The 26,520-nt window shown below is 45.4% G+C and overlaps 1 protein-coding gene across 1 annotated transcript in view; it reads right to left on the bottom strand.

Moving 5' to 3' along the window:
* Nucleotides 1-371: 371 nt before the first annotated feature.
* Nucleotides 372-26,520, bottom strand: part of DNM1 (dynamin 1) — a 45,713-nt gene continuing 19,564 nt past the window's right edge. Inside the window, exons 15-23 of the mRNA XM_026860675.1 lie at nt 25,659-25,772; nt 14,928-15,037; nt 14,175-14,286; nt 12,937-12,948; nt 10,956-11,126; nt 10,536-10,777; nt 9,934-10,152; nt 6,680-6,716; nt 372-2,418 (exon numbers count right to left, since the gene is read on the bottom strand). Coding sequence (XP_026716476.1) covers nt 6,695-6,716; nt 9,934-10,152; nt 10,536-10,777; nt 10,956-11,126; nt 12,937-12,948; nt 14,175-14,286; nt 14,928-15,037; nt 25,659-25,772 — 1,002 coding nt within the window. The 3' untranslated portion in view covers nt 372-2,418; nt 6,680-6,694. The remainder of the gene's footprint in view (nt 2,419-6,679; nt 6,717-9,933; nt 10,153-10,535; nt 10,778-10,955; nt 11,127-12,936; nt 12,949-14,174; nt 14,287-14,927; nt 15,038-25,658; nt 25,773-26,520) is intronic.

Raw genomic sequence — 26,520 nt, 5'->3', positions numbered from 1 at the left:
CACTTCAAATAGGGGCCCAAAAGACACCACCCGACAGAGAAACTGCAACTCAACACCTGCTTGCTGTGTTCCACAAACAGCCTAGGCAAAAATACCTTTTTAAAACCAAGCAATTTTGTGTGCAAAACTCCCACCTTCTGTATGTCCAGTCACTGAAGCACCTCCATGAATTTTCCTTTACAACGGAGAAAGGGAGTTAACTTTCACATCTGACAAGCTGTTTCACTCTACTGCAGCTCCTGGACACCCCTGCTGATGCAGATCTGTTCCACCTTCCCTATCAGTGACAGCAGCTGCTTGCATGTATAGCTTTTTAAGCTCTATGGGATGAAAAGATCAGGTTATAATTAAACACAGTGTGAAAATCACCCAGAGAAAGAGATGGTTTTATTCTAGTCATGGAGACCTTCATTATACAGAAATGATAGTTTATTTCATCCAATAAACAAGAGTGACAGGTAGATCACAAACTGCATCACAGCTACTACCAGCACTGAGACAGTTCACCCACAAGTCTGGGGTAATACAATAACCCAACTGCACACAGCAGAGAATTCAACAATCAGCTCAAAAACTCAACATTAGGATTTGGTTAACTTTTTGGATGTGTGCGTGTGTGTGTGTGTATATATATGTATATAGATATTCTTTCCCTACTTAAGTATTTCTTAGAATCCACATGGAAGCACAAATGGCTTTAAACACCTGGACATATATAGATTTTTCATCTTATATATATATTTATAGATATTTATAACAGTAAAGATATGTTTCTCATTACTACAATATACTTGTTTAACTCCTTTAAGCAGCTGGGAAGAAAAAAAAAAAAACAACAAAGTGTTTCACTACAATCACATCTGATATGCGTGTGTCACAAAATACAAACAAAACAAGCCATGTGTGAGATTCGAGTCAGACCATTCCAGGACAGAACAGCTAAGAGGCAGGCAAAAGTCTCAGAGGGAGCAGGCCTACATGTCAAATGGTGGTTTTGGGCTCTCCGGGCGGGAGGGACTGGCCTTACCCGGCCGGCTGGAGTTTAAAGACAAAAAAAAAACAAAGAAAAAAGGAAAAGGGGAAGGGAAGGAAAAGAGGGAGAAGTAGTAAAACAATAGTTAAAATACAGACAGGAACTAGCATCAGAACAATAGGATCCACAACAGAAATAAAGAGCAATAGCACTGAAATAAGATAAATCTGAATCAGGCCTGGTTGAAAGCCTACAACACAGGTGGCTCAGTTAGCTCTGGTAGAGACATGACATCTGAGATGTACAGGGTTGTTATATTTTTAATTCTCAAGTATTTTTTTTTAATACACGTAGCATGAAAAGTAAAAACCAAACCTTAAGAAGATGAATTGCGATCAACAACGGTTACAAGTTTCCCCAAACACATACCATCCACATGCAAGAAGAAAAGGCTACGGAAGAAGTCACCACAGTACCCAAAAACACTGAAAGATGTGCTTATTCAAAGCAGAAATATTTTTCAACAAAACATTACACAGCAAACTCCCTGAAAACATTTGGTTGTCCGTTTGCAAGGGGGGAGCAGCGTATCTATTCCCCTCTCCCTGCTGGGTTCAGGAAAGTCAGCCAAAAGTGATGATGCAAGAGAACTGCTGGCAGGAGCCAGTGTGTCACCAGCAGGATTTCCCCAGCTCGTCCGGGGAGCTGAGCGCGAGCAGGTCCGTGTGCTCCCTGCGCGCTGAGGTGTGTGCGCGCTATCTCAGACTTCACTCTGGCAGGACTATGCCAATCCATTGAGTCCCCCCCTTTCTCGATCTCCCTGCCTCACTTGGATATAAAGTTGATTGCACTGTTCCCAACATGAATTTTTGCACCTTAGAAGTCAAACTAATACACAGGACATTTAATCTGTTCCTAACGGTGTCACATGTTTTGACAGTAATTTTAAGTCACACTTTTGTCTTCTTAACTACAAGAAAAGAAAATAGCTACAGATCAGTCCTAGGTGCTACAGCTAACAGATGCAGGCAGGACACTTATCCAGGCTAGACCAGGCAGATGAAATTACTGGATGGACAGCTGCCACTCGGACTTAAGGACGTCCCTGCAGCTGCTCTCTCCGGGGAGCCTGTGTACTTCAGGGATCCATGCCACTGAATGAAGGCTACTCTATGCTCACAAAGCAATACAGGACGCACAAGTGAAGACGAAGAGCTCGATCACTAGGCTAGTGTTTTACGACACACCAGGAAGGGGTGGTGGGAGGCAGAGATGTGGGATGGATGAGAAGAGTGACTGTGGCTGTGGAAGGGAGGGTGGAATGGGGAAGCCGCCAGCACGGCGTTCGTCGCCAGCTGTCTACAGCCTCGAGTTATAAATCTAAGAGGGACGGTTCAGCCGGTCGGATTATGGTAGGTCGAGTAGGTGAGGCAGGGCCCCTTCTGCTGTGAAAAAGCAGAAAACAAAAACAAGAGAACACACACTGTGGTTAGCACAGCAATCGCAGTCACAATCACACATGCTTCTCCACCTCGCCTGAGCCAGCAAGAGAATAAAATTGGAGGCACAAACGACTAGAGTGTAACTCCACGAAGGAGCCTTCCAGGTTTACATCAGGCCTCGCACTGGCCTTTCTGCACAGCCTGGATCACCAGTAAAGCAACCCACTGGACAGCAAAGTTTTGCTTTCCCTCTGAAATCTGGAAGTGCAGAGATGTATTGCCAGTGAGTGTGCTGGCTCTGGGATGAGAGTTGAGAAGCATGGACAACAGTGAGCTCCTGTATCAAGCACATGACAGTCACACGGCATGGATGGGGTCCTCTGAGACGCGCTGCTGTCAGAGGCTCTTGGCTGGTTTGGAGGAGCACCTTCTTCCCCTGCCCTCGAGGCCACTGAGATTCCCTATTCCAATACGTGACACTGATCTTTGATGTTAGGGGCGAGCTTGCTGCTTTCAGTTCTCTACTTCTGGTGCTCAACAAATGCAGCTTCTACTTCAATAAAACAAACTGCTACTCCATTCTGTTCCAGCTCTTTTGCTGGTCCTTTAGCTAGGTAAGTGGGCAGCAACTCAAGTGTTTGGTCTCTGCATAGATTAAAGTGTTCTAGGATCTCCTTTCTGTAAGGGACTGGGGAAAAAACAGAACCCCAGAAGACAACATGCCTGACATCTCCCTCGTTACTCAGAAGATCACTTCAGACTCAGACTACAGGCTTTAAAAAGCCTACAAATAAAAAAAGTGTTCTGTAAGTCAACAAGTCCAATCTGTGTTTTTCCTTTAAAGCATGCTCCCTGCAGTGTCTGCAACCTAAACAACCTACACATGATGGTGTATCATTATAATTAAATTGTTCAGTACCAAGCCAGAGTAGTTTTACAGTCCAAACTGCCCAAGATGCAAAAAGCAAACCCAAGAGGATGTAGACCAGGTAGAGAGGAAGTGTTTGCATTGATCATACAGAACCAGGTGTCATGGAATTAACGCCTGAACAATTCCACACTGATAAACTTTAATTTAGATTACAGAGAATCAACTGACTGCTGTCAATGAAGGCCCTCCCCTAACACAGGGGCTGAGGAACTGGAGGAGATTTGCACCAGTACAGTTTTCTGAGGTAGGGAAGTCTTCCTTGTGTACTGAGTCCAAGTCTATAATCATGCTGGCATCAGAGGAGCTCTACTCCCATAAATTGGGGCAAGCTCCCTCATCTTAGCAAAGGAACCAGAGCATCTCTACAGTCCTGTTTATTAGACCTCAGCAGAATTTATTGCTGCATCTCTATCAAGGCCCAGATCTCAAAACAATTAAAACCAGTTGTTCCTTGCCTTGGGAAATGATATATTAAAAAAGCTTAAGGCAATAAACCATTTCCAAATGTTATTTCCTCAACTGAAAATGTCAATGGGGACTGCAAGAGCCCACTGTCAGCATGTCAATCAAGTTACTGCTCCTGTACAGCAAATAATGATGGGATTGAGCTAATCTGGAAGCTGCAACCACCTTGGAAAGATGCTGAAATAATACTATCTCCCAGAAGCAGAACTTGCAATGAGATGTTACAGCTGGGGAATCTGTGAACCTGAGCTTCATGACATGAGGGATCTGTGCGTTATCTCTAAAGGGTGCTCATGTGTAAATGCAGCCATGTAAATGGCTACTACTGCCCTTGGAACAGTAATAGCACTTGAATTAAAACCTTACAAAACCAGCTCAACCTTCAGTGAGATGCTGCAACATTGTCACATGTGTTAGAAGTAATTTTTTTTGAGAAGCTTGAAGGGCTGTTTGCATTTCAGGAGTTTGGACAGTTGTGTTAACAGACTCTGTGGATTTACATGAAAAGGATGCTTGAAGTTGCTGGACCATGTAATGTGTTCTGGCAAGAGAGGTTGCTTGACCCTACCAGAATGAATAGGGCTGAAAGGAGCACGAATAATTTTCAGGTAGATAGGCTGCTTTTTTTGTAGCGTACTACGATTGATTTCTGCAGACACTTCTTTCTCTCAGCACTCAGGGTATTTTAGGGGGAGAGGCTGTCACTTTTTAAAGCTACAGGCTTTGTCTCTGCTCAGGTTTTCTGGAAACACTTTCAGAATCTGCCTGACAAGGTTACAAAAGGCTGAAAGCTTTCTCAGCACAAAAAAAGGACAGAGAAGTCTCTCAGACAGCAACATTCACCCCTGAAATGCTGCTTCAGTCTGTCCCACTACATTGATAGCCAAGCCCTTTTACATCACTGAAAAGTCACTTTCTTCTGTCAGAACAACATGAAACAAAGTTTTGCTCACAGGGAAGCCTGTGGCAGTCTCCAGGTCAAGGGAAGCATGACTTGGGTCCTGACAGGAGCCCAAGGAGACGTGTTATACCGACTGTCATGTCCCTTGAAGTCAGTCTTTCAAGCCATACCCAGACTCGAACACTGAGCTAGTCCTATCTAGAAACTAACAGGCTAATAGAGAGTTCTGATGATATGGTCCTAACAGAGATGATAGAACGTTACTTTATTCCCTTGGGCTGCAAAAGGTTTGGGGTGGGTTTTTTTGGTTTTTTTTTGGTTTGTTGGGTTTTTTTTGTTTGTTTGTTTGTTTGTTTTTTGTTGGGGGTTTTTTTTTGAGTTGTTTGCTTTTTGGTGTTTTGGTTTTTAATTTTTATTTCCTTGGTGCTCTTCATGCCAGATTAAGAACAGAACGCCCCATAATAACAGCGAGTCCCAGAATGAGGTACAGACAACAGCAAGCGTCTTTCCTGAGGTTGTTCACCAAGATGCATGTTTCTAGGGCTGCAGGCAGAGTATTGGAGGAAACTGCTGATTGCTCCAACACCTCTGCAGTGTGTCATCACTGAGGAGGGCTGACGGATGACGTCCTCAAAGAACATGTCAATCACTGAAAAATCCCTGCATTGGTTTGATGTGATGTGGCACCTCTCAGCTCTCACTGCAGTTACATGCAGTAGTTACAGACAGACATCTGCTGCAAGATGGGGGCTAGCTGTGACCCCCACCGCCCTGGAACAGGGCTTTGAATATCTGCTATTCCCACTGAGATAGGGCTTCAGCACACACACCCCACTCCCAGTTCTCTCTGCCACAACCAGCAGCAAGGGAATCTACAGGAACTGCTGCTGCTCCACTCCTCTCAGTCAGACCTTTCACTTCAATAAACAACATCCACAGAGAAAGGAAGAAGGGGCCCAAAAAACCTGCCCTGTTCTGCCCTCTCTAACCTTTTTGTCAATAAGGGCTGGAAGTTCCCAGGAAAAAAGACTCAGGACAATTTGCTAGATCTCTCTCTTCATGCCCACTCTCAGCATTAACAGGACAAGGAAGAGTTGTTGGGGCAGCAGAGTACACGTACACCTGCCCCAGTACCTTGCCACATCACTGAACAAGGCTGCAAAATGCAGGGAGAGATAGGAAAGGGAAACAGGCAGGAGGTCAGGGCAGAGTATTTGGGGGGAAGATACAAATCACTAAAGGCTTCTTCTCACAGGGGCAGAAGGCAGAGGAGAGAAGGCAGATTGGAAGCAGAAGAGTAACCTAGAAGGGAGAGGGTCAAGTGGAGAACAAGCAAAAGGAGTTCACTTCTGTCATGATGGGACACAGGAGTAACAGGGAACATTCAATGTCAGAGTCACCCTGCACTCAGACATGGAAGTCCTGATATTAGTGACCCAAACTCCTCCTGCCTTCCATGAGCACTAAGGACACAGCAAGAATGGGAGCACTTCTCCAGCCAGACATTAGAATATAAGAAGAGGAGTCTGAACTAACAGCTCCCCAAGTCTCTATCTTGATCCTAACAGAGCCAACAAACCAAACCAAAACAGAGGTCATTCAGCTGATCTCCCTGTCAATATGGATATAAGCCAAATGAAAGACACACACAGTTTAGTCTTTGTTGCCAGAGCTCATTCCCCCATCCCATCTCCTCTATCTAGAAGCAGAAAAGAATCCTCTAGTGACCTTAAGTCAGGTACCGAGGCTTTCCCAGCTCCTGCAGCTCAAGCAGCTGCTTTGTCTCTGATCAGCCAGTTTTTCTGTTCAAGACTCCTCCTTTTATGAGATCCTGGCAGAGGTGGTTCATTGGACAAGGGACTCTGTTACTAATACAAGAACTAGGCAGCAGAGGTGAGCTGCAGAGCAAAGTAATGGAGGATGGGGACACAGTGACTCATGCATTGCAGGGAGAGTGCAAAACGTACCGTGGCTGCCAGTCCTCAGGGGTCACTGATAGTGATTCTGAAAGACAACATGAAATCAACATGGGAGTTCAGACAGTTCAAGGCAGAGGCCACACAGACTGTCAGGAAGGTGGAACAGAGACACATGCGCTTGCACAGACACACGTTTGCACGTCCCCCTCCAGAACATGGCACCAGCATGCACTGCTGGGTCAGACTGCTCTCCACCGTGCAGGACTTCACATACACAGTCACAGCATCATCTCTGCACACATCCAGAACGCTGCTGGGCACAGGAGTGCGCTGAAAGCCATCCGACTGTTCACACACCTACGGGCCATTGCTCACTCACCCACCACTCACACACCCAGGCCAAGGTTCATACCTGCTGAACCAGCAGTATACCTGTGTCTTGGCACAGGTACCTTCACTTTCACTGAGGATTCCTATCTTCTGACCATATGAAATGCTAGAGTTGAAACAAATGGCTCAGGAAAGAGGGAGATGCATTCCTGAGCACTACCCAAAAAGGGAAGCAGCAGGTGAAGGCTTATATTTTGAAGGTCACAAATCATGCAATTAGCTACTCCAACTTCCTGAATAATTCAGGTCATAAAGCTGTGTGAAGTTATTCTTGCAGTGATGCTGATCATTTGCATCTTTTTCCTTAGATGTATCAAAGAATGGAGAACCCATTAATTCCTTCAACAGATTTTTCCAGTGGTTAAGTCATTCTCACTTAAACTTTCTTATTTCTTCTTTGAGCTTGCCTAAACTCTTTCACCTACAGTTTCTATTTTAAACTGAAGAGCCTAAATTACCTGGAGGAGTATCTTCAGAGTTCTCTTTTCCAGAGCAAATCGTCCTGCATAACTCCAATAGGCATATAGTCTGAATGCAGTCCTTCATTGCACACAGACAGGACCTTATATTGGCTGTATTCAGCTCCCAAAGGTGTTTGGCAACATGGACTTCCATAGTAGACTGAATAAATGCTAAGTACAGTGGCAAGGGTGGCAAGTCTTGTAAGGGTCCTTAATAATATGGAGGAAAACATTTCTGTGCAAGCAAATGGACCATGTGGTGTTTATATATGAAAGCATGTGTCTATACAATTATGTTTATGAGAAAGGAGTGACACTTGTCTAAGTTCATCATTCATAAAATCAGATGCTCACACCAACTGGAGGCACAAAACTGCCAAACTTCTACACGGGCATCAGTGTGCCTACACACACAAAGTACATCCAGCCACAACCATGGACTTCCAGTTCACTCCATAACACCAGTTTCTACAGCAAAGCCCACTCACATCATATTCAAGAACTTTGCTACACACACACACACACACACACACACACACACACACACGTGTAGCCCGGTTAGCAAGGGAAGAGATGGGTGTTAAAAAAAGCAACAATGGAGATGGCATTCGTTCACCCATGGCAGAAGGACCCAAGTCCAAGTGCTAGCAGGGAACATTCTTATTCTATATACAGTAGAGGAAGAGAAAGAGTCCCTTGTCATTGGAAATTCTCCATTCATCAGTGAACTCAAATGACAAGCTGGCATCAGGATCCGGAGGAGTCTATGAACAACTGGAAGAATCAGAGAATGAGCATCACTTCACAGCTTCTGGAATTACATTCTCAACTCCAGATTAGGGCAGTCAGAAGCATGCAATCCAACCATCTCTCCTTCTAAAGCAAGGGATCACTCAGTTAACTATGAAACACTGTTTCTGCTCTGTTCCAGAAGCTGTTCCCTACCTTCCCCTAAACCCTTCTACCCCTCAAAAGGCAGAAAAGCCATTAAGAAAGGCTATAACAGATGTCTTAAAAAAGGCCAATTCATTTCAGGCCTTTTGGGGAATCCTATAATGATGATCAGGTATATAGAATATTTTCATGAGTGAAGAAATGAAACTGAGTGAAAGAAGAAAGATGGACACAGAAAGAAGCATAAGTATACTAAAACCAAAATCACAAAAGTAACAGTATATGGAAAAGCAGGATCACAGGAAGCAAAAGCCAAAATACACAGTAGATGCACGCTGACATCCTCTGCAGTCCCTGGGGCAACATTGAGACACACATGTGGACAAGTTACTGTGGGAGCTGCATCGAGGTGCATAGGGAGGACTGGGGCAGAGACACCAAGAAAGTAAAACCATTTGCACACACCAGAGTCAAACTGGTCTATAATCTCTTTGGACTCATCCACCATTGGGCTGGATACAGCTGGGCAGAGAATACTTCCCCTCCAAACAGGCAGCACCAAGTATGAGCTGGGGCACTATCACAGAGGGAAGACTGAACTGTCTCTGCCACATACCATCACCACCCATTGACCATCTGGGTGTTGTCACAAAAAGTGGCAAAGCTTTAGACGTGTGCCACCAGCATCCACTGGAAGAGATGCATTTGCCATGAGGGAATGTTCCCTCTGGCACGTCACTGGGGAGTTTCTGGTTACGTTCATGCTTTACTCTGAAATTACCTTCCCTTCCTCATGGGAGACCCAAGTACCCAACACAGAAGCACTCCCGGTTCCAGACTGCCTCCTAAGTCCTGTTCAGGAGCACGTGTTTAGCTGCACAGGGGATTATCCCTTACTACTATGCTGAACTGAGTTTGAAGTGACTGACAGAAAAGGAATTAAGTCTCCTAATGTAAAAAGCAAAAGCCCTGTGATTTGAACCCCCTAGACTGGAAAATGTTCAAGTCAATTACAGAAGCAACAAAAACGCCTAAAACAAAAATCCATTTCCCTGCCAGTGATACTGCAATATTTTCCTAGCCAAAAAGCATCTGGACAGCTTAGATGAAGGTGTCTCCAACTCACCTTGAAGAACTCTCAGCCAGGAGAAAAAGGGGCAACTTCAGACTTTGGGGAGCCCTATGCAGAGGGAAACTGCCTTGAAAGATATACTGTCACTCCAGTCCTGTGATTTTTCTGGTCACCACCACCTACTTGTGAGCAGAGGCATTGGTACAATTGCTTTAATAAAGCTCTTGGGAACATGGTCCTCTTGCCCCAAGCTTCCCCACCAGAAGAGGCTGCCCCTCTGTTCCCAAGAGCTGCCTTGACATTGCCTCATCTGTACAATGAAATCTCAGTGGACAACGATGCTCCTGCCTATGGACCCAATTCAAATAGCCAAAGACCACACACTCCATTCTCCTTCTATGGCCCAGGCAGGCTAAGTACTGCCACGGCTGCTACCCAAAAATTGGACGTATCCCACCTGCATGGAGTAGCATTTCAGGACTTACCTGGGAACACCAGGAGGAGCACGATTAGGCCGAGAAGGAACCTGAGGTGGGGGCCCAAAGGGATCAGGAGAGGCACCTGGCCTGGAGGGCACAGGGGGGGCACCACCCAACGTGGACCCACCAGCAGGAGGTGGTCCAGGAGCTGGGCCTCGAGACCCAGGTCTGGCGGGTGGAACAGCGGGAGCTCTCCTCTGCGGCGTGGGGCTGGAGGTAGGAGACCTGGCAAACAAACAGAGAAATTCAACTGCAACAACAGGCCTAGGATCCCTCTGTGTCACCATCAGGTCCCCACACGCTGCCTTCAGTGTTCCTTTTTTAGTTTCATGTCACTTTACGTACCACCATTTGGCTTTCAGGTTGCCTTCAAAGCTACTTCAGGCCCCATCTAACTTAAGGGTTTAGAAGCCTCCACATCCTCTGTAAAGATGTAGCAGCCCTACACGACTTTCAAGGCCTAGGAGCCTCCCAGCACAAATATCCAGAGCTCTTCATCCACAGGGAGAAGAGGGAAAGAGAACTCCCTGTCTCAGTAGGAGGCCCCAGCTAGCCACTAAAGAGGCATCAGGCAGGTCTGTGGGGCTCTCCCCCTGAGCCTCTGGTACCTGCGTCCAGATGGTACGCTCTGCACCTGCAGCCAAGAGTCGTCCACCGGTGGGGGCATGGGGGTGCTGATGGTGCTGGTGTTGATGTCCCCGATGATGTTGAGGGCCTCTTTCAGGGCATGGTACATGCGCAGCATTTCGTCACGTCGCTGGGCCTGCTCTGCAGATTCCTCCATCAGCGTATTTTGGTCACCACAGGAGTACAGGTTCGCCAGCAACTCTGAATGGATAAAGTCCTTAGTCTGTAAACAAGCACAAAGGGGGAATCAATTTCCATTGTCTTCTACAAAAGACTCTATTCTGTCCCCACCTCTTCCTTCTTCCAAGATGCCTTTGGTTTTAACTCATTCTTCCTTTCCTTCCCTACTTTTTCCCTCCTCTGTGTCTCCCCACCACCATTGACCCCAGTCTGATAAGTACATTGTTTATCATGAGGTGCATGATTGTCTTCGGCATGAGGTCTCTGATGGTTTTGTTGACAATTGCCATGTAGGAATCCACCAGGTTCCTGATCGTTTCCACTTGTCTCTCCAGCTGAGGGTCCATGGAGTGCATGAAACTATCTGATCCATTCTCCTCTGCTTCACTGGCCTGCAGAGAAAAGAAGAAACATTGATTCTTCAAACGTAATGCAAAATTTCCTTGTCAGAGCGCTAAGAAAAGAAGGGGACACGCAGGAAGTACATGCAATACATAAACTCACATTTTGAGCTGTGACTGTCAATGCACAGCTCACCTTGTACAGACTTCTTCAGCTCAGATCTGAGGATCTTTAACAATAAAGCTGCTCTCTTAGCAGAAAATTATTACACAAAGGTGAAAGGCAACACAGACTGCTGACCACTGTTCACAGGTTATGGCTGTAATGAATACTCAAAGCTGTATTTTTATTTATAAAGTTTACAGCTTCCTAAAAGGTTCTTCATTTGAGCTGGGTTTTCCATGCCCAGATTCAGTTTAAACCTGAGAATCACTCACCATAAATTAAGTCCTACAGGCTCTGACACACTGCATCTTTAGCCTCATTATACAAATGAAAAAAACAGAGAGGTGAAATAACTGCACACCTCAGTCAGATGACCACAAGTAGATGGAATAAAAGTGATCAGGATGATTTTCTAGGTTAACTGCAAATCCTGCATCGTAAGTCATAATTATCTTTTCTTTCACACCAAGCAGATGAACCTTCCTGTCTGCCTTAAATGCACTGTTTAGCTTTCCATAAGGTAAAACCTCGTGTCAGGGTTTCAGCTGGGAGAAAGTTAATTTTAGTAGTTGATGCTGTGTTTTGGATTTAGTATGAGAATAATGTTGATAACGCACTGATGTTTTAGTTGTTGTTGCTAAGTAGCATTTATCCTAAGTTCAGGATTTTTCATTTTCCCCTGCTCTGCTGGCAAGCAGGTGCACAAGAAGCCAGGAGGGAGCATGGCCAGGACAGCTGACCCGAACTAGCCAAAGGCTATTCCATACCATAGGACATCATACCCAGTATATAAACTGGGAGGAGTTGGCCAGGCGGGGTGAATTGCTGCTTGGGCATCAGTCAGTGGGTGATAAGCAATTACAATGTGCATATGTCTGCTTGAGTTTCATGTCTCTCTCTTTTTATTATATACCCTCTTATTACAATTATTATTACAATAGTTTTTATTATTGTTATATTTTATTACTGTTATTATATTTTAGTTATTAAACCGTTCTTATCTCAAGCCACAAGTTTTACTCTTTTCAATTCTCCCCCCCATCCCACTGGGAGGGAGTGAGCAAGCAGCTGTGTGGTGTTTAGCTGCTGACTGGGGTTAAACCACGACACCTGGACTGTGCTGTCTGACAGCAAGCAACTGCCAAGGCTCATCCATTTGTGATCAAGTTCAAAGTAGCAAAGCATGAAAGACTGTGGCCTTTCTCAATGCTTATTAAAAAAAAAACCCCTTGATTTCGTAAAGAAAAATATTTCTTTTAAACAATCCCAGTCTGAAGGATTTGCAGCAGTGGAGGAAACTGCTTCTGTTTTGGGGAACAAAATATATGAGAAAGGGCAAATTCTTCTGTTCATTTAAGCTCTTCCTGGGACGATCTTACATAATGAAGAATGCAAATTCTCAATGAAAAACAAAGTAAAGGAAGTGGATGTCAAACTGGACAACTTAAAAAAAAAAAAAAAAAGGGTAAAAAAAGTTTGCACTGAGATTCAGAAGTCACACAAAAAGGAAGAAATAAAAAGAAAAAAGGAAGACTCAAACCAAGAACAGAAATGAACAGCAGCAATCCAACAGAAGGTACAAAGAGGGAGAAGAAGCAAATGCTTCTCAGGAAACTGTGACAAAAGGGAAAAACAAGAGAACACTATCTGGTGAGAGCCCCAGAGGGCAACACAGGCAGAAAGAGTCAGACTTACTTTGTCCTTGTCCTGGCAGGCCAGTTTGAGCATATGTGGAAAAAATTAAAACAAAAAGGGACAAAAAATAAAAAAAGACTTTTAGTTGGTCTCAGAATTTGGAGAAGATCCCATAACAGCACTGAAAAAGCAAAAGAACAATCCCACTAAAAATACATAATTACCTAGATTACCCTGGAAGAGAAACAAGTGAATTGCTTTGATAAACCAAGAATCAAAATGGGACCACCTGCAAAGTAAATCTTACTGTTCACAACAAAGGGCAATGGCTGCTTGTTAGTCCTTACACAGGGTTTTGGGACAGTAAACCTAATGATCAGTGCTCCTATGTCAAACCACTCCGTTTGCACATCAATAGGTGGCACCTATCCCTTGGGTATGTGTTTAAGAGGCCCAGTCTGGTTCAAAGCTCATCTGAAGTCATGTCACTCTTAAGGTCCATCCCTAATCCTCTTTTTTCAATATTACATCAGTTTGTCAGGAAATGCTTTAAGGCAAAAAACCACAATCTTCAAGTGTAACAGGGAAGATGAATGCAAGAAGTCTATTAGGAGCAACAAATACAGATTAGCAATTATCACTTTTCTAATGGGAAAACTATTTATAGCAGCTTCCTCTCACAGAGGAACAGGAAGGCTTTGAACAGGAACATATACCACAATTCTCTAGGACATACTTTTAAAGCAGAGCATAATGCTGACCGCAAGTGCTGTGGGACAAGACTAAGGGAAGAGATAAGACATCTTGCTAAAGTAGCATATTAAGGTATCTATAAAGCAGAAGAAAAATTCAAAGAACATCCCTTCCTAATTGGGCGGGGGAAGGAATGGGAAAACAACTACTAAGCAGACAAAGAGCTCCTAACAAGGCTGTACAGCATTACTGAAAAGGATGGTGCCTTCACTCAGTGGACACATACCACTTCTTATTCAGGTAGCTAAATGTCCTCCTTATATTGGAAATTTAATGCCCACAGAACAAGAGAGCTTAAAGAAAGGGTTTATCAAGGCAGCCTCTCCTACTTTCAAGCTGCCAGTTACTTTATACCAAGCTTCCTTAAAGGTAGCACCAGGACATAAAAAAAAAAAATAAAAAATCAGTTTTTTGTTCAAAAATATCCCCAGCTCAGAAAACAGACAAAACCTTCCCGGACTTATTTTTAGCATAAGAGGATGAAGCTACCCTTCTTAAGATACATGCTGCGTTCCTTCTCATCCATTATGATGGCTGTAACTTACCCCAACACGCTCTGGGTAGACTCCTGCCCGAAGGAAGGAAGCCTTCCAGCTATCTACCTCCTCCTGGGTCTCGCAGGCCAGCTCCAGCTGCCGGTAGTCCTTGTATACATTCCTGAGAGGAAGACAAACATTTTATTCTTCCCTATTGCAAATCAGAGATTTGCCCATATTTGACAAAGATGTCAAAGACCAGGGAGTCTTCCTATCATTTTGAGGCAGAGACATAGTCTCTTGCTACTATCATCATGATGACACTGCAGAAGGGAAAGGAAATATTTTTAATGAGCAAGTTTGCTCCCAAAATTTTGTATTTCAACAGAGCTTGAAAGATTCCCTTTTCAATTCTGCTCACTGTTGGACTTCTCCAGCCAACCTCAGTCCCCTATCTCCTATGGCTTTCCCTAGTCACTCATTAAGAACACTGATCATAAATACATATACTCCAGCCATAGCCAGACCCAGGTAGGTCATGCCAAACAGATGAAGTCCTAAGGTAATGCTGCAGGCCATGAACTGGTGAAAAAAGAAAATGGTACACATCTGTAAGATCAGAAGGAATGAAGTCTGAAGTCCCCCATCTCCTTCAGAAATGGCTGTCCTTAAAGGATACACACATCCTTCCTGGACAGCTATTCCAACACACTCATCTCTACTCCCTCCTATCTACATAAACATATTATTTATGTAATAAATAGTATTACATAAACCCCGTCCCTAGCTTCAACAACTCGGAGTGTTGAGATGTGAGCATACCTCTGTTCAGTGTTGAAGAGAGCAAAGATGTGTTTGCTGGACATGAACCCCTTCTCAACATCTCGCAGTTTCAGGTTATCCACTGGTAACATATACTTCTTCTCCTTCTCCTGAAAAGGGAATCAGTAACAAGTCACTCACTGCTCAAACGAATCCTCTACTCTGCCAGCACAGAGGAGTCAGTCAGCAATACAGCCTCCACATGACCAGGGAGGCTTTCTCAACCCAGGTCCTCTGGTCCCTTGTCTGTAACAAAAAGGGGCCTCTAGAAACAAGAGTTTTTTCTTTCTGACTGATTTTGTCCTGTGGTCCAACAACCCCACTCCATTAACTCCTCCAGGAGCAGGCAGCAGCACGGCACTGTCACAATTCCCCCAGTTGTGACTGACATCAAGGTCCTCACTCTTCCCAGCAAGGGCTCAGTCAGCACCAAGACCCTCACCTGACACCCGGAGCAGGTCTGCCTGGGGAAGGTTCCTCAGACATCTCTTCTCAGGACAGCATTAATGGGGGGAAAACACTGCTGCTGGTCAGAGAGGGGGCACAGCAGCCCTCACAGCCCCTGTCACCACCTCAGTATTTTCCTTTTTATCACTACAAGCCTGTATCCAAGAAAAGCCAGGCCTGTGATAGAGAAGCTGGTTTGACACAGAAGTTATGAACTATAAATTCACCTCTTCAGTAAAGCTGACTTTCCCACTTCATTCCATCACTCTCCTACACTCTGTTGGTTACTGTGAATCCTGTTAAAGTGTTAACTAACCAATAATAAATATGCATAAGATAATTAAAGACCAAGTCTGGCTATAATAATACATGTTACCGTAAGGTTAATTGAAGGGCTCCTGTGTTGAAAAAAATCAAGTAACTATGCTCATTAATGAAAAATCTCATGTTCTGAATGATTAGACACTCAAGTAATACAGGCACTTTACTGCTTGGTGAATGTTAAAAACCAGAGTCTGAAATTCTGGCAACCAGACTCAGAAAAATTTAAGGGACCCATTTTTTCAGAGTAACTGCAACCACAACCCTCCTGTCTGGTTCCTGTAAGACATCTCCAGCTAAACACAGAACAAGGCATTCAAAAACCCAACTCAATTTAACCCTAAGTACCATCTTTTAAACACCAAGCTTAATCTTAATGTTTACATTCAGAAATCACCCTCCCTGCTTAGTCTCAAATTTAGATCTACAGCAAATTAACAGAAGTTAGCTTGGTTTAAGGTTCCCATTTGGAACATTTTATTCCAGCTGGGTATTATACCCCAACATAACAAGAGAGGGAGCCATCACACTGGTCTCCAAAAGGCAAAACGCAGCTATCCAAGACTGAAATAGAAACAGAAGATGCTTTTGTGTGCAAGCATGCATGTGTGACTGTCCCCTTGTGAGCATCTTGTGTGTTTGCAGACCTTCCTTGGCTGGAAGCAACAAAACATGATTACTCTCAGGGGAAACAAGAATGGAAAAACAAAGACAGTCAGTGAGCTGAGATCTTGAAGAGCTAGCTAGAAAGGAGGGGCAGACAGAGCAGCAGATAAGGATGACAAAGCTGCTGAGCAAAAACACCCAGAGGATGGCAAGTCCAGCCCAGCATCCTCTTAAGTTTCAGTTAAACTGACTTGAGTTTGCTAAGGACACTGCACAGTTCAGATCAAACTATTCCAGTCTGTTACAAAATTTATGCAACAAGAATATCCCAGAAGCCAGCATCCAGAAAACAGAAGAGATCATTTGGGTAGTTGCCAAACTCTCCATGCTCTCTCAAAGATGCCAGGCTATGAAAGCAGGAGAGCTCTTCCAAGCAAATTTCCCTGGATTTTTAGTAACACTGATCAGTCTAGATTAGAAGTGGGCAAGCATTATTTGCAATGAGACATCTATCAGCCAGTTACTGGTCTGAGCCACACAGACCACTTCAGGTTCTATAAGCCACAGCTTCCAACTCTGGGTTATTATTACACTGGTTTAAGTTGAACTAGTGACCTAGAACTGAAGAACACCAACTGCTAAGTCCCTAGTCATGACAGACCATCCCCACTGGAACTCTCTGCATCCACCCCACAGAGACTCTGGACTAGTAAAAAATAACTGATGTTGAAGCTGTCTGATAAAAATAATTCTGCATTAGAACCACATCATTCCATAGAAATTTAGCAATGGAATAATTCTTCAGAAAAAAAAAAAAAAAAAGTCAAAAGGTAAGGGAATCCCGTGTCCCAGATATGGAAATAAACGCTGTTTGCCAGAGTTTCAACTTTCACCCCTTCCAAGTTCTTGCATAAATGCTGCTGCATGATGAAGACAACACTATCTCTGCATATTGATCTTTCCACACACCAGCAGGAAGACGCGTGTATCTGTCTGCCAGCATAAAATATCGGTCCTCTGACTCTGAGGTAGCAAGAGCATTTAAATGGAGGTAAGAAACCCCCAACCCACACAAGCTGCAGGGCAATGCACACTGCAACTGGCCCCTGCCACTCTCCATCTCCCCACACCTCCCCCACTAGTCCCCCCACTTCAATCTTTTCAGCTTCTCAGTTTTCAACCCAGCCTGTTTTATATCAACACTCTGACTTCATTTCCTGAATGTAGAGACAGGAAAGCGTGGAATGAGCTGCCAAGGGCTGAGCCTCTCAAAACTTTGGCTGAGCCCTCTGCCCATATGTTAGCAATCTGGCAGTATGTGCTATGGCTGAATAGCATCCTGGCCAAGAGGGGAAAAGGGCTTCTCTCTCTAGCTTTCCAGACTTGGAGGGGGGTGGGGGAGAGAAGAAAGAGCCAGCACACATCGAAATGGGAAAGTAGTCTGATCCCTAGAGACTTATGTTGCTCATATCTCCCTTCATCTATAAGAAAAAAAAAAATCAGGCAAAACTCTCTCAGCAGCAGAGTATATGTTATGTAAAACATGCAAGTTGGCTGTGAGTTAATCTGTAGAGCCATGAGGCCAAGGAGGGGTAGTGAAGTGCGAGAAGCACTCAGACCAGCCGTAAAAAAACAGAACATGGATGCTCAGTGTTGGTTGGCAAGTCTTGTAGGCACAGGGCTAGCTACACCTAATCACGCTGCTGCTCCCAATGGGAGTCACACTGCTTGCATGGAGAACTGCAGAAAGAGATGACTGCAAGCTACTTGCACAGGCAGAGTAAGTGCCAGAGGATTGCTCCCCCGCCCCCAACACAGTGCAGATACAGCCATATGGCTCTGTACTTTGCATCTACCAAAGAAAGAAAATACACATGGCCAGGAAGGAGACCAGAATCCATGAGCCATTCCGATTGTGGGGTGTGAAGCATAATAGCTGGAGGAAAAAAGGGATGCTGCAGTTGCAGCCTGATGCTGCAACATCCTTACTGTAGCTGCTTTATGGTGGCTGAACTCTAGAGATTGGTTTTGGCCAGACAGCAGTGACTTGCACTATCATCTGAACTGTCTGTTGCTACCCTGTAGGTAATAACTTACAAGTAGTTCACAAAATTCAGCAGGCAGCAAGCCAGCCTGACTCAGAGCATTTCCTCCATTCAACTGGACTGCCTCAACAGCAAGTTAAATTTTCCTACTCTTGGATACATGTGAAATGAAGCTGACAGATGCATGTGTGGGCTCCCCTAAGGTTGAAAATTGGCACTCACAGTACAAGAAAGTAATTGGCAGAATTATTAGGTCTCAGTTTGCATTTGGAGCACAAATAAACTAATTAAAGGTTTTCCTGTAGCTGTTATGACAAACACCTTTTGTACAGAGACAAGGGTCTGTGGATATGAGACAGAACATTGCCATTGTTTTAATCGGTGGCCGTGTGAAATTAGGAGAAATTCATCTTGCTTAAACCTCTTAATCTCCTTTCCTTCTTGTAAGATGTAAAGCACTGAGTAAACTAACCTGCCCAGAGATGACTGAAGTTTCAGTCAAATCATTTCTGTTAGAACATGCACAACATTTTGGGAAGTCCTGTATTAAAACTCTACTCAAATGGAAAAACATTAACATCGTAATTGATAATAAACACACTGCATGAATACATGCACACTACAAAATGATTAGGAAGAAGTCTCTGAAAAACAGTCTGGAGTATCTGAAAGCAAGTTAGCTGAGCATTTTAAATTGAACCACTCCCCCCAGCCTTCCAAACAAGAGGTTACCAACTGCTTTCTGCTTCTTGTCTTTGTGAAGAAAACGCACATTAGAAGAGCTGAATTTGAGCTGTGATTCTTCCAGGAAGACCTGGTCATCCCACAACATACAAGAATCTCAAGACCATCTTTCTAAAATCACAGCCCACCTGTGTCACTTAACCATCACCCTCAGGACAAAATTTACTGGACACTTCGATTGCTGCTCCAAGCTGCAAAGTAAGGGGTTGTTTACATCAGAAAGCTACATTGGTTTAACTTAAACAACACCCTCTAAGATTTTAAGCTGATTTAATACAAAAACTCTGTGGACACTAGGCCTAAACTCATGTGATTAACAACCACCATTCCCAATTGCTTAGTAAGCACTGCAATGGCAACCAACTTACCGGCACAAAAGTAAAAGATTTTTATTTACATCAGCTGAAATAATGTGTAGATTTAAACATGCAGCTAAGTGCAACCCTAGGAAGCCATCAGAGGGTATGTGAGAAAGCACAGGCAGAAACTGAGTTGCTTAAGAGGCTACAGTGCCCAAAACTCCACTGCCATGACCTCTCTAAGGTCACAGCAACATCCACCAGCCTTCACAAAGAACAAAGAGGCATTTCTTCCTACACCTGTACCTGTGCCAGGGCTGGCATGAACCATCCCAGAGTATCTGACTTGCTTTGATGAGGTAAAGTGCAACACATGCAAACTGTTGCACACCTCTGTGAAAAGGAGAGGTTTGGTTACCCTTCCCCAGTAAAGAGAGCCAAAGTGGGGAGTTTTGGGTGTTATTTTTTTGGCCACAAGTCTTAACTGTCCACCAGCATGCACACCCGAGAAGGGGACCCTGGACAGGAGACGCGTGGCGTACATAAAGCCCTCTTTATCCCTGCAGCACCAGGGAGAGAGGGAGCAAACCGCACGGGCTAGGGCTAACATCTGGAATCGTTACATGGGAGCCAAGCGCCACAGAAAGCGACAGCATTCCTCAAGTTTCCATGCGGGGTAAGGAACCTTTCTTTCCCCCCACAACCCCATCCGTCAGCCGGCTCACTTCCTGCCAACCTCCGGCCTTCCCAGCAGCCAGCAAGCTCCTCCCTCGAGTCTAGTTAGCTTTCCACTGCCACGTCAATTGAAGCAGAAGGACAGAAGGGAAGCAAGAAGGGAGGGAGCTAAAACCAGAAGAGGGAGGGAGGGAGGCTCAGCAATGCCAGACATAGTGGGGGGGAGAAAAAGAGGGGATGCGGATTGCTCCTGCAGTAGCTGGAGGTGAGCTGCAAAGGCAACTGGCCAAGGTGGGTCAAAGGACCCTTCTGAGGACTTGGAAGCAAAGGCTGGTCCTGCTTGAGCTTTGCTCCGGACCCCAGGCAAAGGGCTGATCTACAGGACAGAACTGGGCAGAAGGAGATCAGGGTGCATGGGGCCTGGGAATCCTCCCACACAGCTCCACGGGGAAGAAAAGGAGCTGAACGAAGCAACAAGTTCTGCACACCTGGGTGACAGCCAAAACTTCACAGCATTTCCTCCCCAAACAGTAGTAATTGATTTTTTTTTTTTTCCCCCTCTTTCTAAAAAGGTGCAGCATACCACAGGTGGAAACCAGGTACCAGCCTGATATCAGCACTGGAAGAGGAAGGAGCTTGGAAGTTTCCTCCAAACTGGAAACATGCGGAGAGCAACATTTCTTATTCCCAGCTGCCAGAGGAGGACGTTTTTTTTCAATCAGGACTTGGACTTTCCTTCACCCCATCTCTGCCCCCAAAGTCCCATCCCAAAAGCAGGGAGGGGAAAGGACTAATGAGCTGCTGATAGCCGGAGAGCAGATCACAGAGGCTCCACTCCGTCTGCCCAGTGTTCAGACTACCTGTTCAGGACTACGAGATTGTACAGTAGTCTGCACATTGGTTAGGCTGTGCTGGGATACACCACACACTGCCAGTGCTGCACGGGGACGGCAACACCTGCACGGCAGAGGGACATGCTTGGAGAGGGTGGGCTGCGGGGATAGCTGCATGCGAAGTTCACTCATCCCTCAGCCTGAGAGGATATAACTATTTAGAGCCATGCTTGATGATAACTTTTTACCTGCCTGTTCACCAGCCTACTCACAACCCTCTTATTCCTCCTCCATCTCTCTCATCCCCTTCTTATTCCTTTTAACTTCATGCTCTTGTGCCAGGGATAGCTGTGTTCAGGATGGCTTGCATTTCACATGCTAAACTTTGCCATGAAACGCAGAGATAGACACGTGGGCCTGACAGTTACAACTGCACTGTGCTTTGCTACCTGAGAAGGCCAGATTAAGCACAAAAAGGTGACCAGAGAAAGGGGATTTCACACTGTACAGAATGCTGGTCATTAATATAAAGAAAAACCCACAAAGGACTGAAAATTGGAGGTTTGGATGCTCTGGAAGTTTTGTGTGCTTTGATGTTTGTCTGGAAAAGAAAGAAGAGAAACAGTGAGTGAAAGCACGAGCACTGATTAAGTCTAAGATATTAACCATGAGAAAACATGCACTTGTGAAAAAAAAAGGAGTGAATGAATGAAAGAGCTCCATAGAGGATGTAAAGAGAAGGAACATGTTCCAGAGCACCTGAGAGCAGTGTGAGAGCAGGTGAGGAACCTCAGAGCAGACCTGCTCCTGTGGTCTTTAAACAAGCTGGATGCAAAATGTAGCTGCAGCCAGACCCGTCACAGCAAGTTTCTGATGACTTGTGAGCATCAGAGCAAAGACAAAAGGATTTCTAGCAGCTGAGCTTGGCGTCAAGGACATGGACTATTGGGGGGCCAGCGGGAAGAACTGGGGGGAGTGAATGTGTGTGCAGTGGGGGAACAATCTCAGTATTGATCAATGTATTTATTTTTAAACTAGAATTGGGTACAAGACATTGACAGGTACAGAATAAGCAGCTATCTGGTGACTGTCTATAAGGTCACATCTTCCCCAGAACAGGAGAGAATACCTTTGTACTTCAAGCAAAAGAGAAGGCATGAAGACAGAGAAAGAGCTCAAGCACAACTGATGCAGCAGGAATCAACATGATGCAGAAAGAATATGAAGCACCCCACACACACCTGAAAGTACCTAAAACTGCACCCACCCCTCCCCTATACACACACAGGACCCAAATGTACTGACCTGGCATGCAACACGTGAATACCTTCACACAAGCAAATAAGGTCATATTCTTTTCACGTAGTCACCTGTTCTTACAAGCCCCAAATTTTTAGTACAGGATTTACCTGAGTAAGGACAGAAGGTCCCATCTGTATTGTACATTCACACAAATTCCCACAGGAAACGGCAGATATATCCATCTACCCAGCCATGCAAACGCTCCGGCACACAGTGACACAGCCACAGGCACTCCAGCAGAAACAGTCACCCTTGCAGAGCAGAGAGCGTAGGGTCCCCTCCAGCAGGCAGTGAGCTTTAATAGGAACCACTGAGCAAAGCACTCATTTCATCTTGCTACAAGGTCCCCATCACCAGCAGCTCCAGGGTCAGCTCACAGACCCCCTTTTCCAGCAGGTGGGAAAGCCCTGCACAGAAGTGGACTCTGCATTTCATAAGGGATTCTGGCAGAAGGACTATTCAAATCAAGCTCTTGTGTCCATTGTGGTGTTTGCTGAGCAGCTAGCCAGTGTGCTGTGGTGCTGCTCCAGCCCTGGGGAAACACTGGCCTCCCTGAGCGAGGAAATCTCATTCTATTGCCAGCAGGCAGAGCAGGCTCCTCCCCACCTCTCCCTCCCTCCTCTGGCCTGCAGCATAATCCCACAGGCTTCAGGAGGTGCAGGTACCTCAGGAGGGTCTGCAGGTCTTGGGCGGCCAGCTTTCTGTGGGGCCGCTCTCCATGGGGCCAGTGTTTGACTCATTGAAAGGAGACAGGAAGAAAAACACAGAGCCCAGGAGCACACACACATGCTCTTGGCAGCAAGGCAGAGTGGGGAGCCAACTTCCCACCCCCGCCTGGCCTGCTCTTTCCTTCCCCTCCCATTCCCCAGCACACTCCTTCAGGCCCCTCCAGAAAATCAACAGACATATCCCTGCTAACATGTAACGCTGGGCCCTTTAAGACATTTTAAGTTTCAGTTCCTTTTTTTCAGAGTCAGAGGAAAAACAAGCCAGCACTGCGGAAAGACTGGTATTTCACTAATGGGGTCCAGATGTCTTCATTCCACACTCTGGGTCTGGGCTTGCAAAACAGGGCAGGGAAAGGCTGTGCCCCCACTCCTCCCAGCTCCAGAGGTGCTAGCCTAGCTTTCACCCTCACCCCACCACACACCTCCTCACCCTGCTCCTTCTCCCATCATCGCACACAGCTCTGCCACCAGCGCTCCCATCCACACAAAATGGATTCAGCTCCCTCCTCGTTCCCTCTGGAAAGCTGCCAGAACACAGGGGAACTGGGACAAGAGAGCCCACAGAAGTGCAGGGTGGGGCAGACAAAGCCTCCCCCCCTTCCTCCCAGAGCTTAAGTGAAGAAAGATCATAGTGTACAGCCTTTAAAAACACACGAGAACATTTCAGGAGCTGTAGAGGACACAAGTCCTCCTGGACTGGTGGAGAAGAGCTCTGGGACAGACATGCGAAGATAACCCTGTCTGACAGAGGACCATGCATCGTAGACAGCTCTTCAGGATGAGGCCAGCTCCATGCAGGACTGAGGTTTGGGATGGGAGTCCCCATGCTCAAGGCTCTCCAAGGTGCCCCTCAAATATACCAACTTTTAGCCTGACTCAACTATGGAGTTCAGGTGAACATTGCTTCCTTTCTCCATCACAGCTGCCAGTGATCAAGGAATTGAACTTGGGGAACTAACAAAAATATGCTTCTCTTTCCCCCCTGCTCCCACTCAGTTGAAGACAAAGGCTCCTTTCTCAGAGGCAGCTCAGACCTCACCAGCAGTGGCTCTCTTGTGTGTAAGGAAGGGACCAAGGCTGGCAGGGCACTGCTTTCATTAGGCAGCTCTACCTCTTGCTATGCAGAAGGGAAGCGATGCAGACCTCCAGTTGCTATTGTTCCCCAAGGCTGACCTCCCTCAGGAGGGAAGGGAGGTCCAATCCCCATCTCAGGCAACTGGAATCTATCAACGATTTACACATCCCCACAGCAGCCCTCCCTCCCACTCCCCAGGGAAGAACAGGGAGTTCTGATCATCTCTGTAATACAGATGTAACAGCTGGCTTTGATTAAACTACTTGATGTTTATAGCCACTCAACCAGCATATGCAACCTAGAGGAAAGTGAAGCCTCCTCGAGCAACTCTGAATACAAAGGGCAGGGGTCTTATAGCCAAGATTTACTGATTTAGCAAAAGATATTTCAATGCCTGGTTCTTTAATTAGGAAATTGCTGCCTGCTCATCCATAGCAGCACAGCAGTAGTCTCCATGCAGAAAGCGGTATTTAGAGGCTGATTCATTATCATATTTGTCATCATTTCCACCTGCTGAGAATGAAACAGGCCCACTGATCGGAACTAGACAAGAAGCCAGGCCTAGCTGCAGCTCCCAGGCACAGCACTGTGCGCCTCAGAACACCTGAGGGACACAAACCACAATAAGAGGCAGAGCAGTTTATTTGCAATCAGAAACCCCCATCAACTCAAAATGCATGACCATACCATACCAGGCATTTTTCACCCCCCAGCACACAGAGTGGGGCTAACACTTTTGATCATGTCCTTGCTAAAACCATCCAGCTATTCTTTCTCTTTTCAAAGTAATCAGAAAAGACAATTATCTACCTTTGTTTTGCACAGGAAGCAACACACTGTTGACAACGATAATTTCAGCTGGGACAATTCTGTCCACTTATATAATTTCCTACTGAAGCAGAAAGCCTCCACAGCACATTGCCGGAATTCCTAATACTCAAGATTTTCAAGCAACTCTACAGAGTAGGTCCATGTTCCTATCAATGATATTCTACACATCACTGTACTTTTTTGATAAGCAGTACTCCAACCATTCACAATTCAAATGATTTTACAAGTAATGCGTTAACTGGCATGTTCAATACAGAAACATTAAAAAGACATTCCTGCTTTGCAGGTTTAACAACTAAATTGTGGAGAGGTTTAGTAATTTACTCAAAGTCAGAAGGAGCCAGCACCTGAGCTGCAGCTTCAGGTCCACAGCTCCTGCTGTCATGCTCAGAAAAAGAGAGAGCTTTTTTTCTTGTGACCAGGAGAGATGCACGAACACCTCTGCCATACTCCTTCAGGATACTCTTCATGGCTGCCCCACAAATACCAGAAAGTCCAAATCTTGGAACTAACCCATCACACCCTTGGTGACAGCTGCCACAAGGCAAATAAAGGTCAAATTCATTCCAACTGCATGTCAACTTTCTGCTGAGCCAGGGCTTCAAGCACAGATGTTACTCCCTGTACATCAAAAAAAGCCAAGTTCACATCAATTCTGAAATGCTCAGCAGTGCTGAGACCACAGGGAACGCAGCCCAAGGATAGTTTCAGCTTTTGTCACAGGCTGCAGACAGTACTTGAGGATACATGTGTAACGCCCAGTGAACTGAAGGCCTTATCCTTATCAGATGCCTGAGACCCAAGTCACAGAGTTAAGTTACTCACCTCATCATCCTTGTACCAGGATAGGTTCTCTGCTGTCAAGACAAACCAGTACTCCTTGGAGCCACCCTTCATGATCCCAATATTGTTGATGGTGAGCCAGCCCTTTCGGATGACCTAAGGGGGTGGAAGCAGTGAGCATTAACAAGGGCCCTAAAAGCTTGGCCTTAGGTGACAGAGGAAAGATCAGAGGGTATCCCTACACACAGAGTAGTATGGAAAGACAAGGAACACCGTGCTCTCTGCTGCTGCCAGAAGAGCCCCCCACTCAACTGGCCAGTGAAGATCTTTGCCTCAAAATGGCCAGGAATAGTATAAAAAGGACGCAGGAAGGAACCTGGCAGTGCTGTGCATTATACCCTCTGCCAAGAGGAAAGAGATGCAAGTCAAACTGCATCAAGAGTGTCTCGGACACTGGCACAACCTATAAGCACCAGATCACAGCAACACACCCAGAAAAGGCCATGCCTAGAGAAAACCAGCACACCAGCACACCTTTTGGCACACTGCACGTGTGGAGTGCTTCACCCAACTCAGGGGTGGGGGGAAACCAGTTCAAGAAGAGATGGGCAAGCAACCCAGAATTGAGTTTAGTAAAAAGGAGACACTAAATATAACAGAACAAAATGGTGCATCTGGAATCAGTACCCTGAATTTCAGCATACACAGGTATTTAAGTAGTCATATTAATTTATGGCAAAACAGGTTATTTTAAATTTAGTCTGTAAAGAAGCCAGGCTATTACTCTCAAGGGAACTCCAGTTCACCAAGTGCTGGTTCAGAGCCTCACACATGCAGTACTCAAACACAAGTACGTGTCAGCTTCAATGCATTAGCTTTTACATGTAGTACTGCACTGTTAACA

The sequence above is a fragment of the Athene cunicularia genome, assembly GCF_003259725.1.
Source record: "Athene cunicularia isolate RWA chromosome 17 unlocalized genomic scaffold, athCun1 chr17_part1, whole genome shotgun sequence".
Lineage (NCBI taxonomy): Eukaryota > Metazoa > Chordata > Aves > Strigiformes > Strigidae > Athene > Athene cunicularia.
This window is presented reverse-complemented; position numbering and strand designations above follow the sequence as displayed.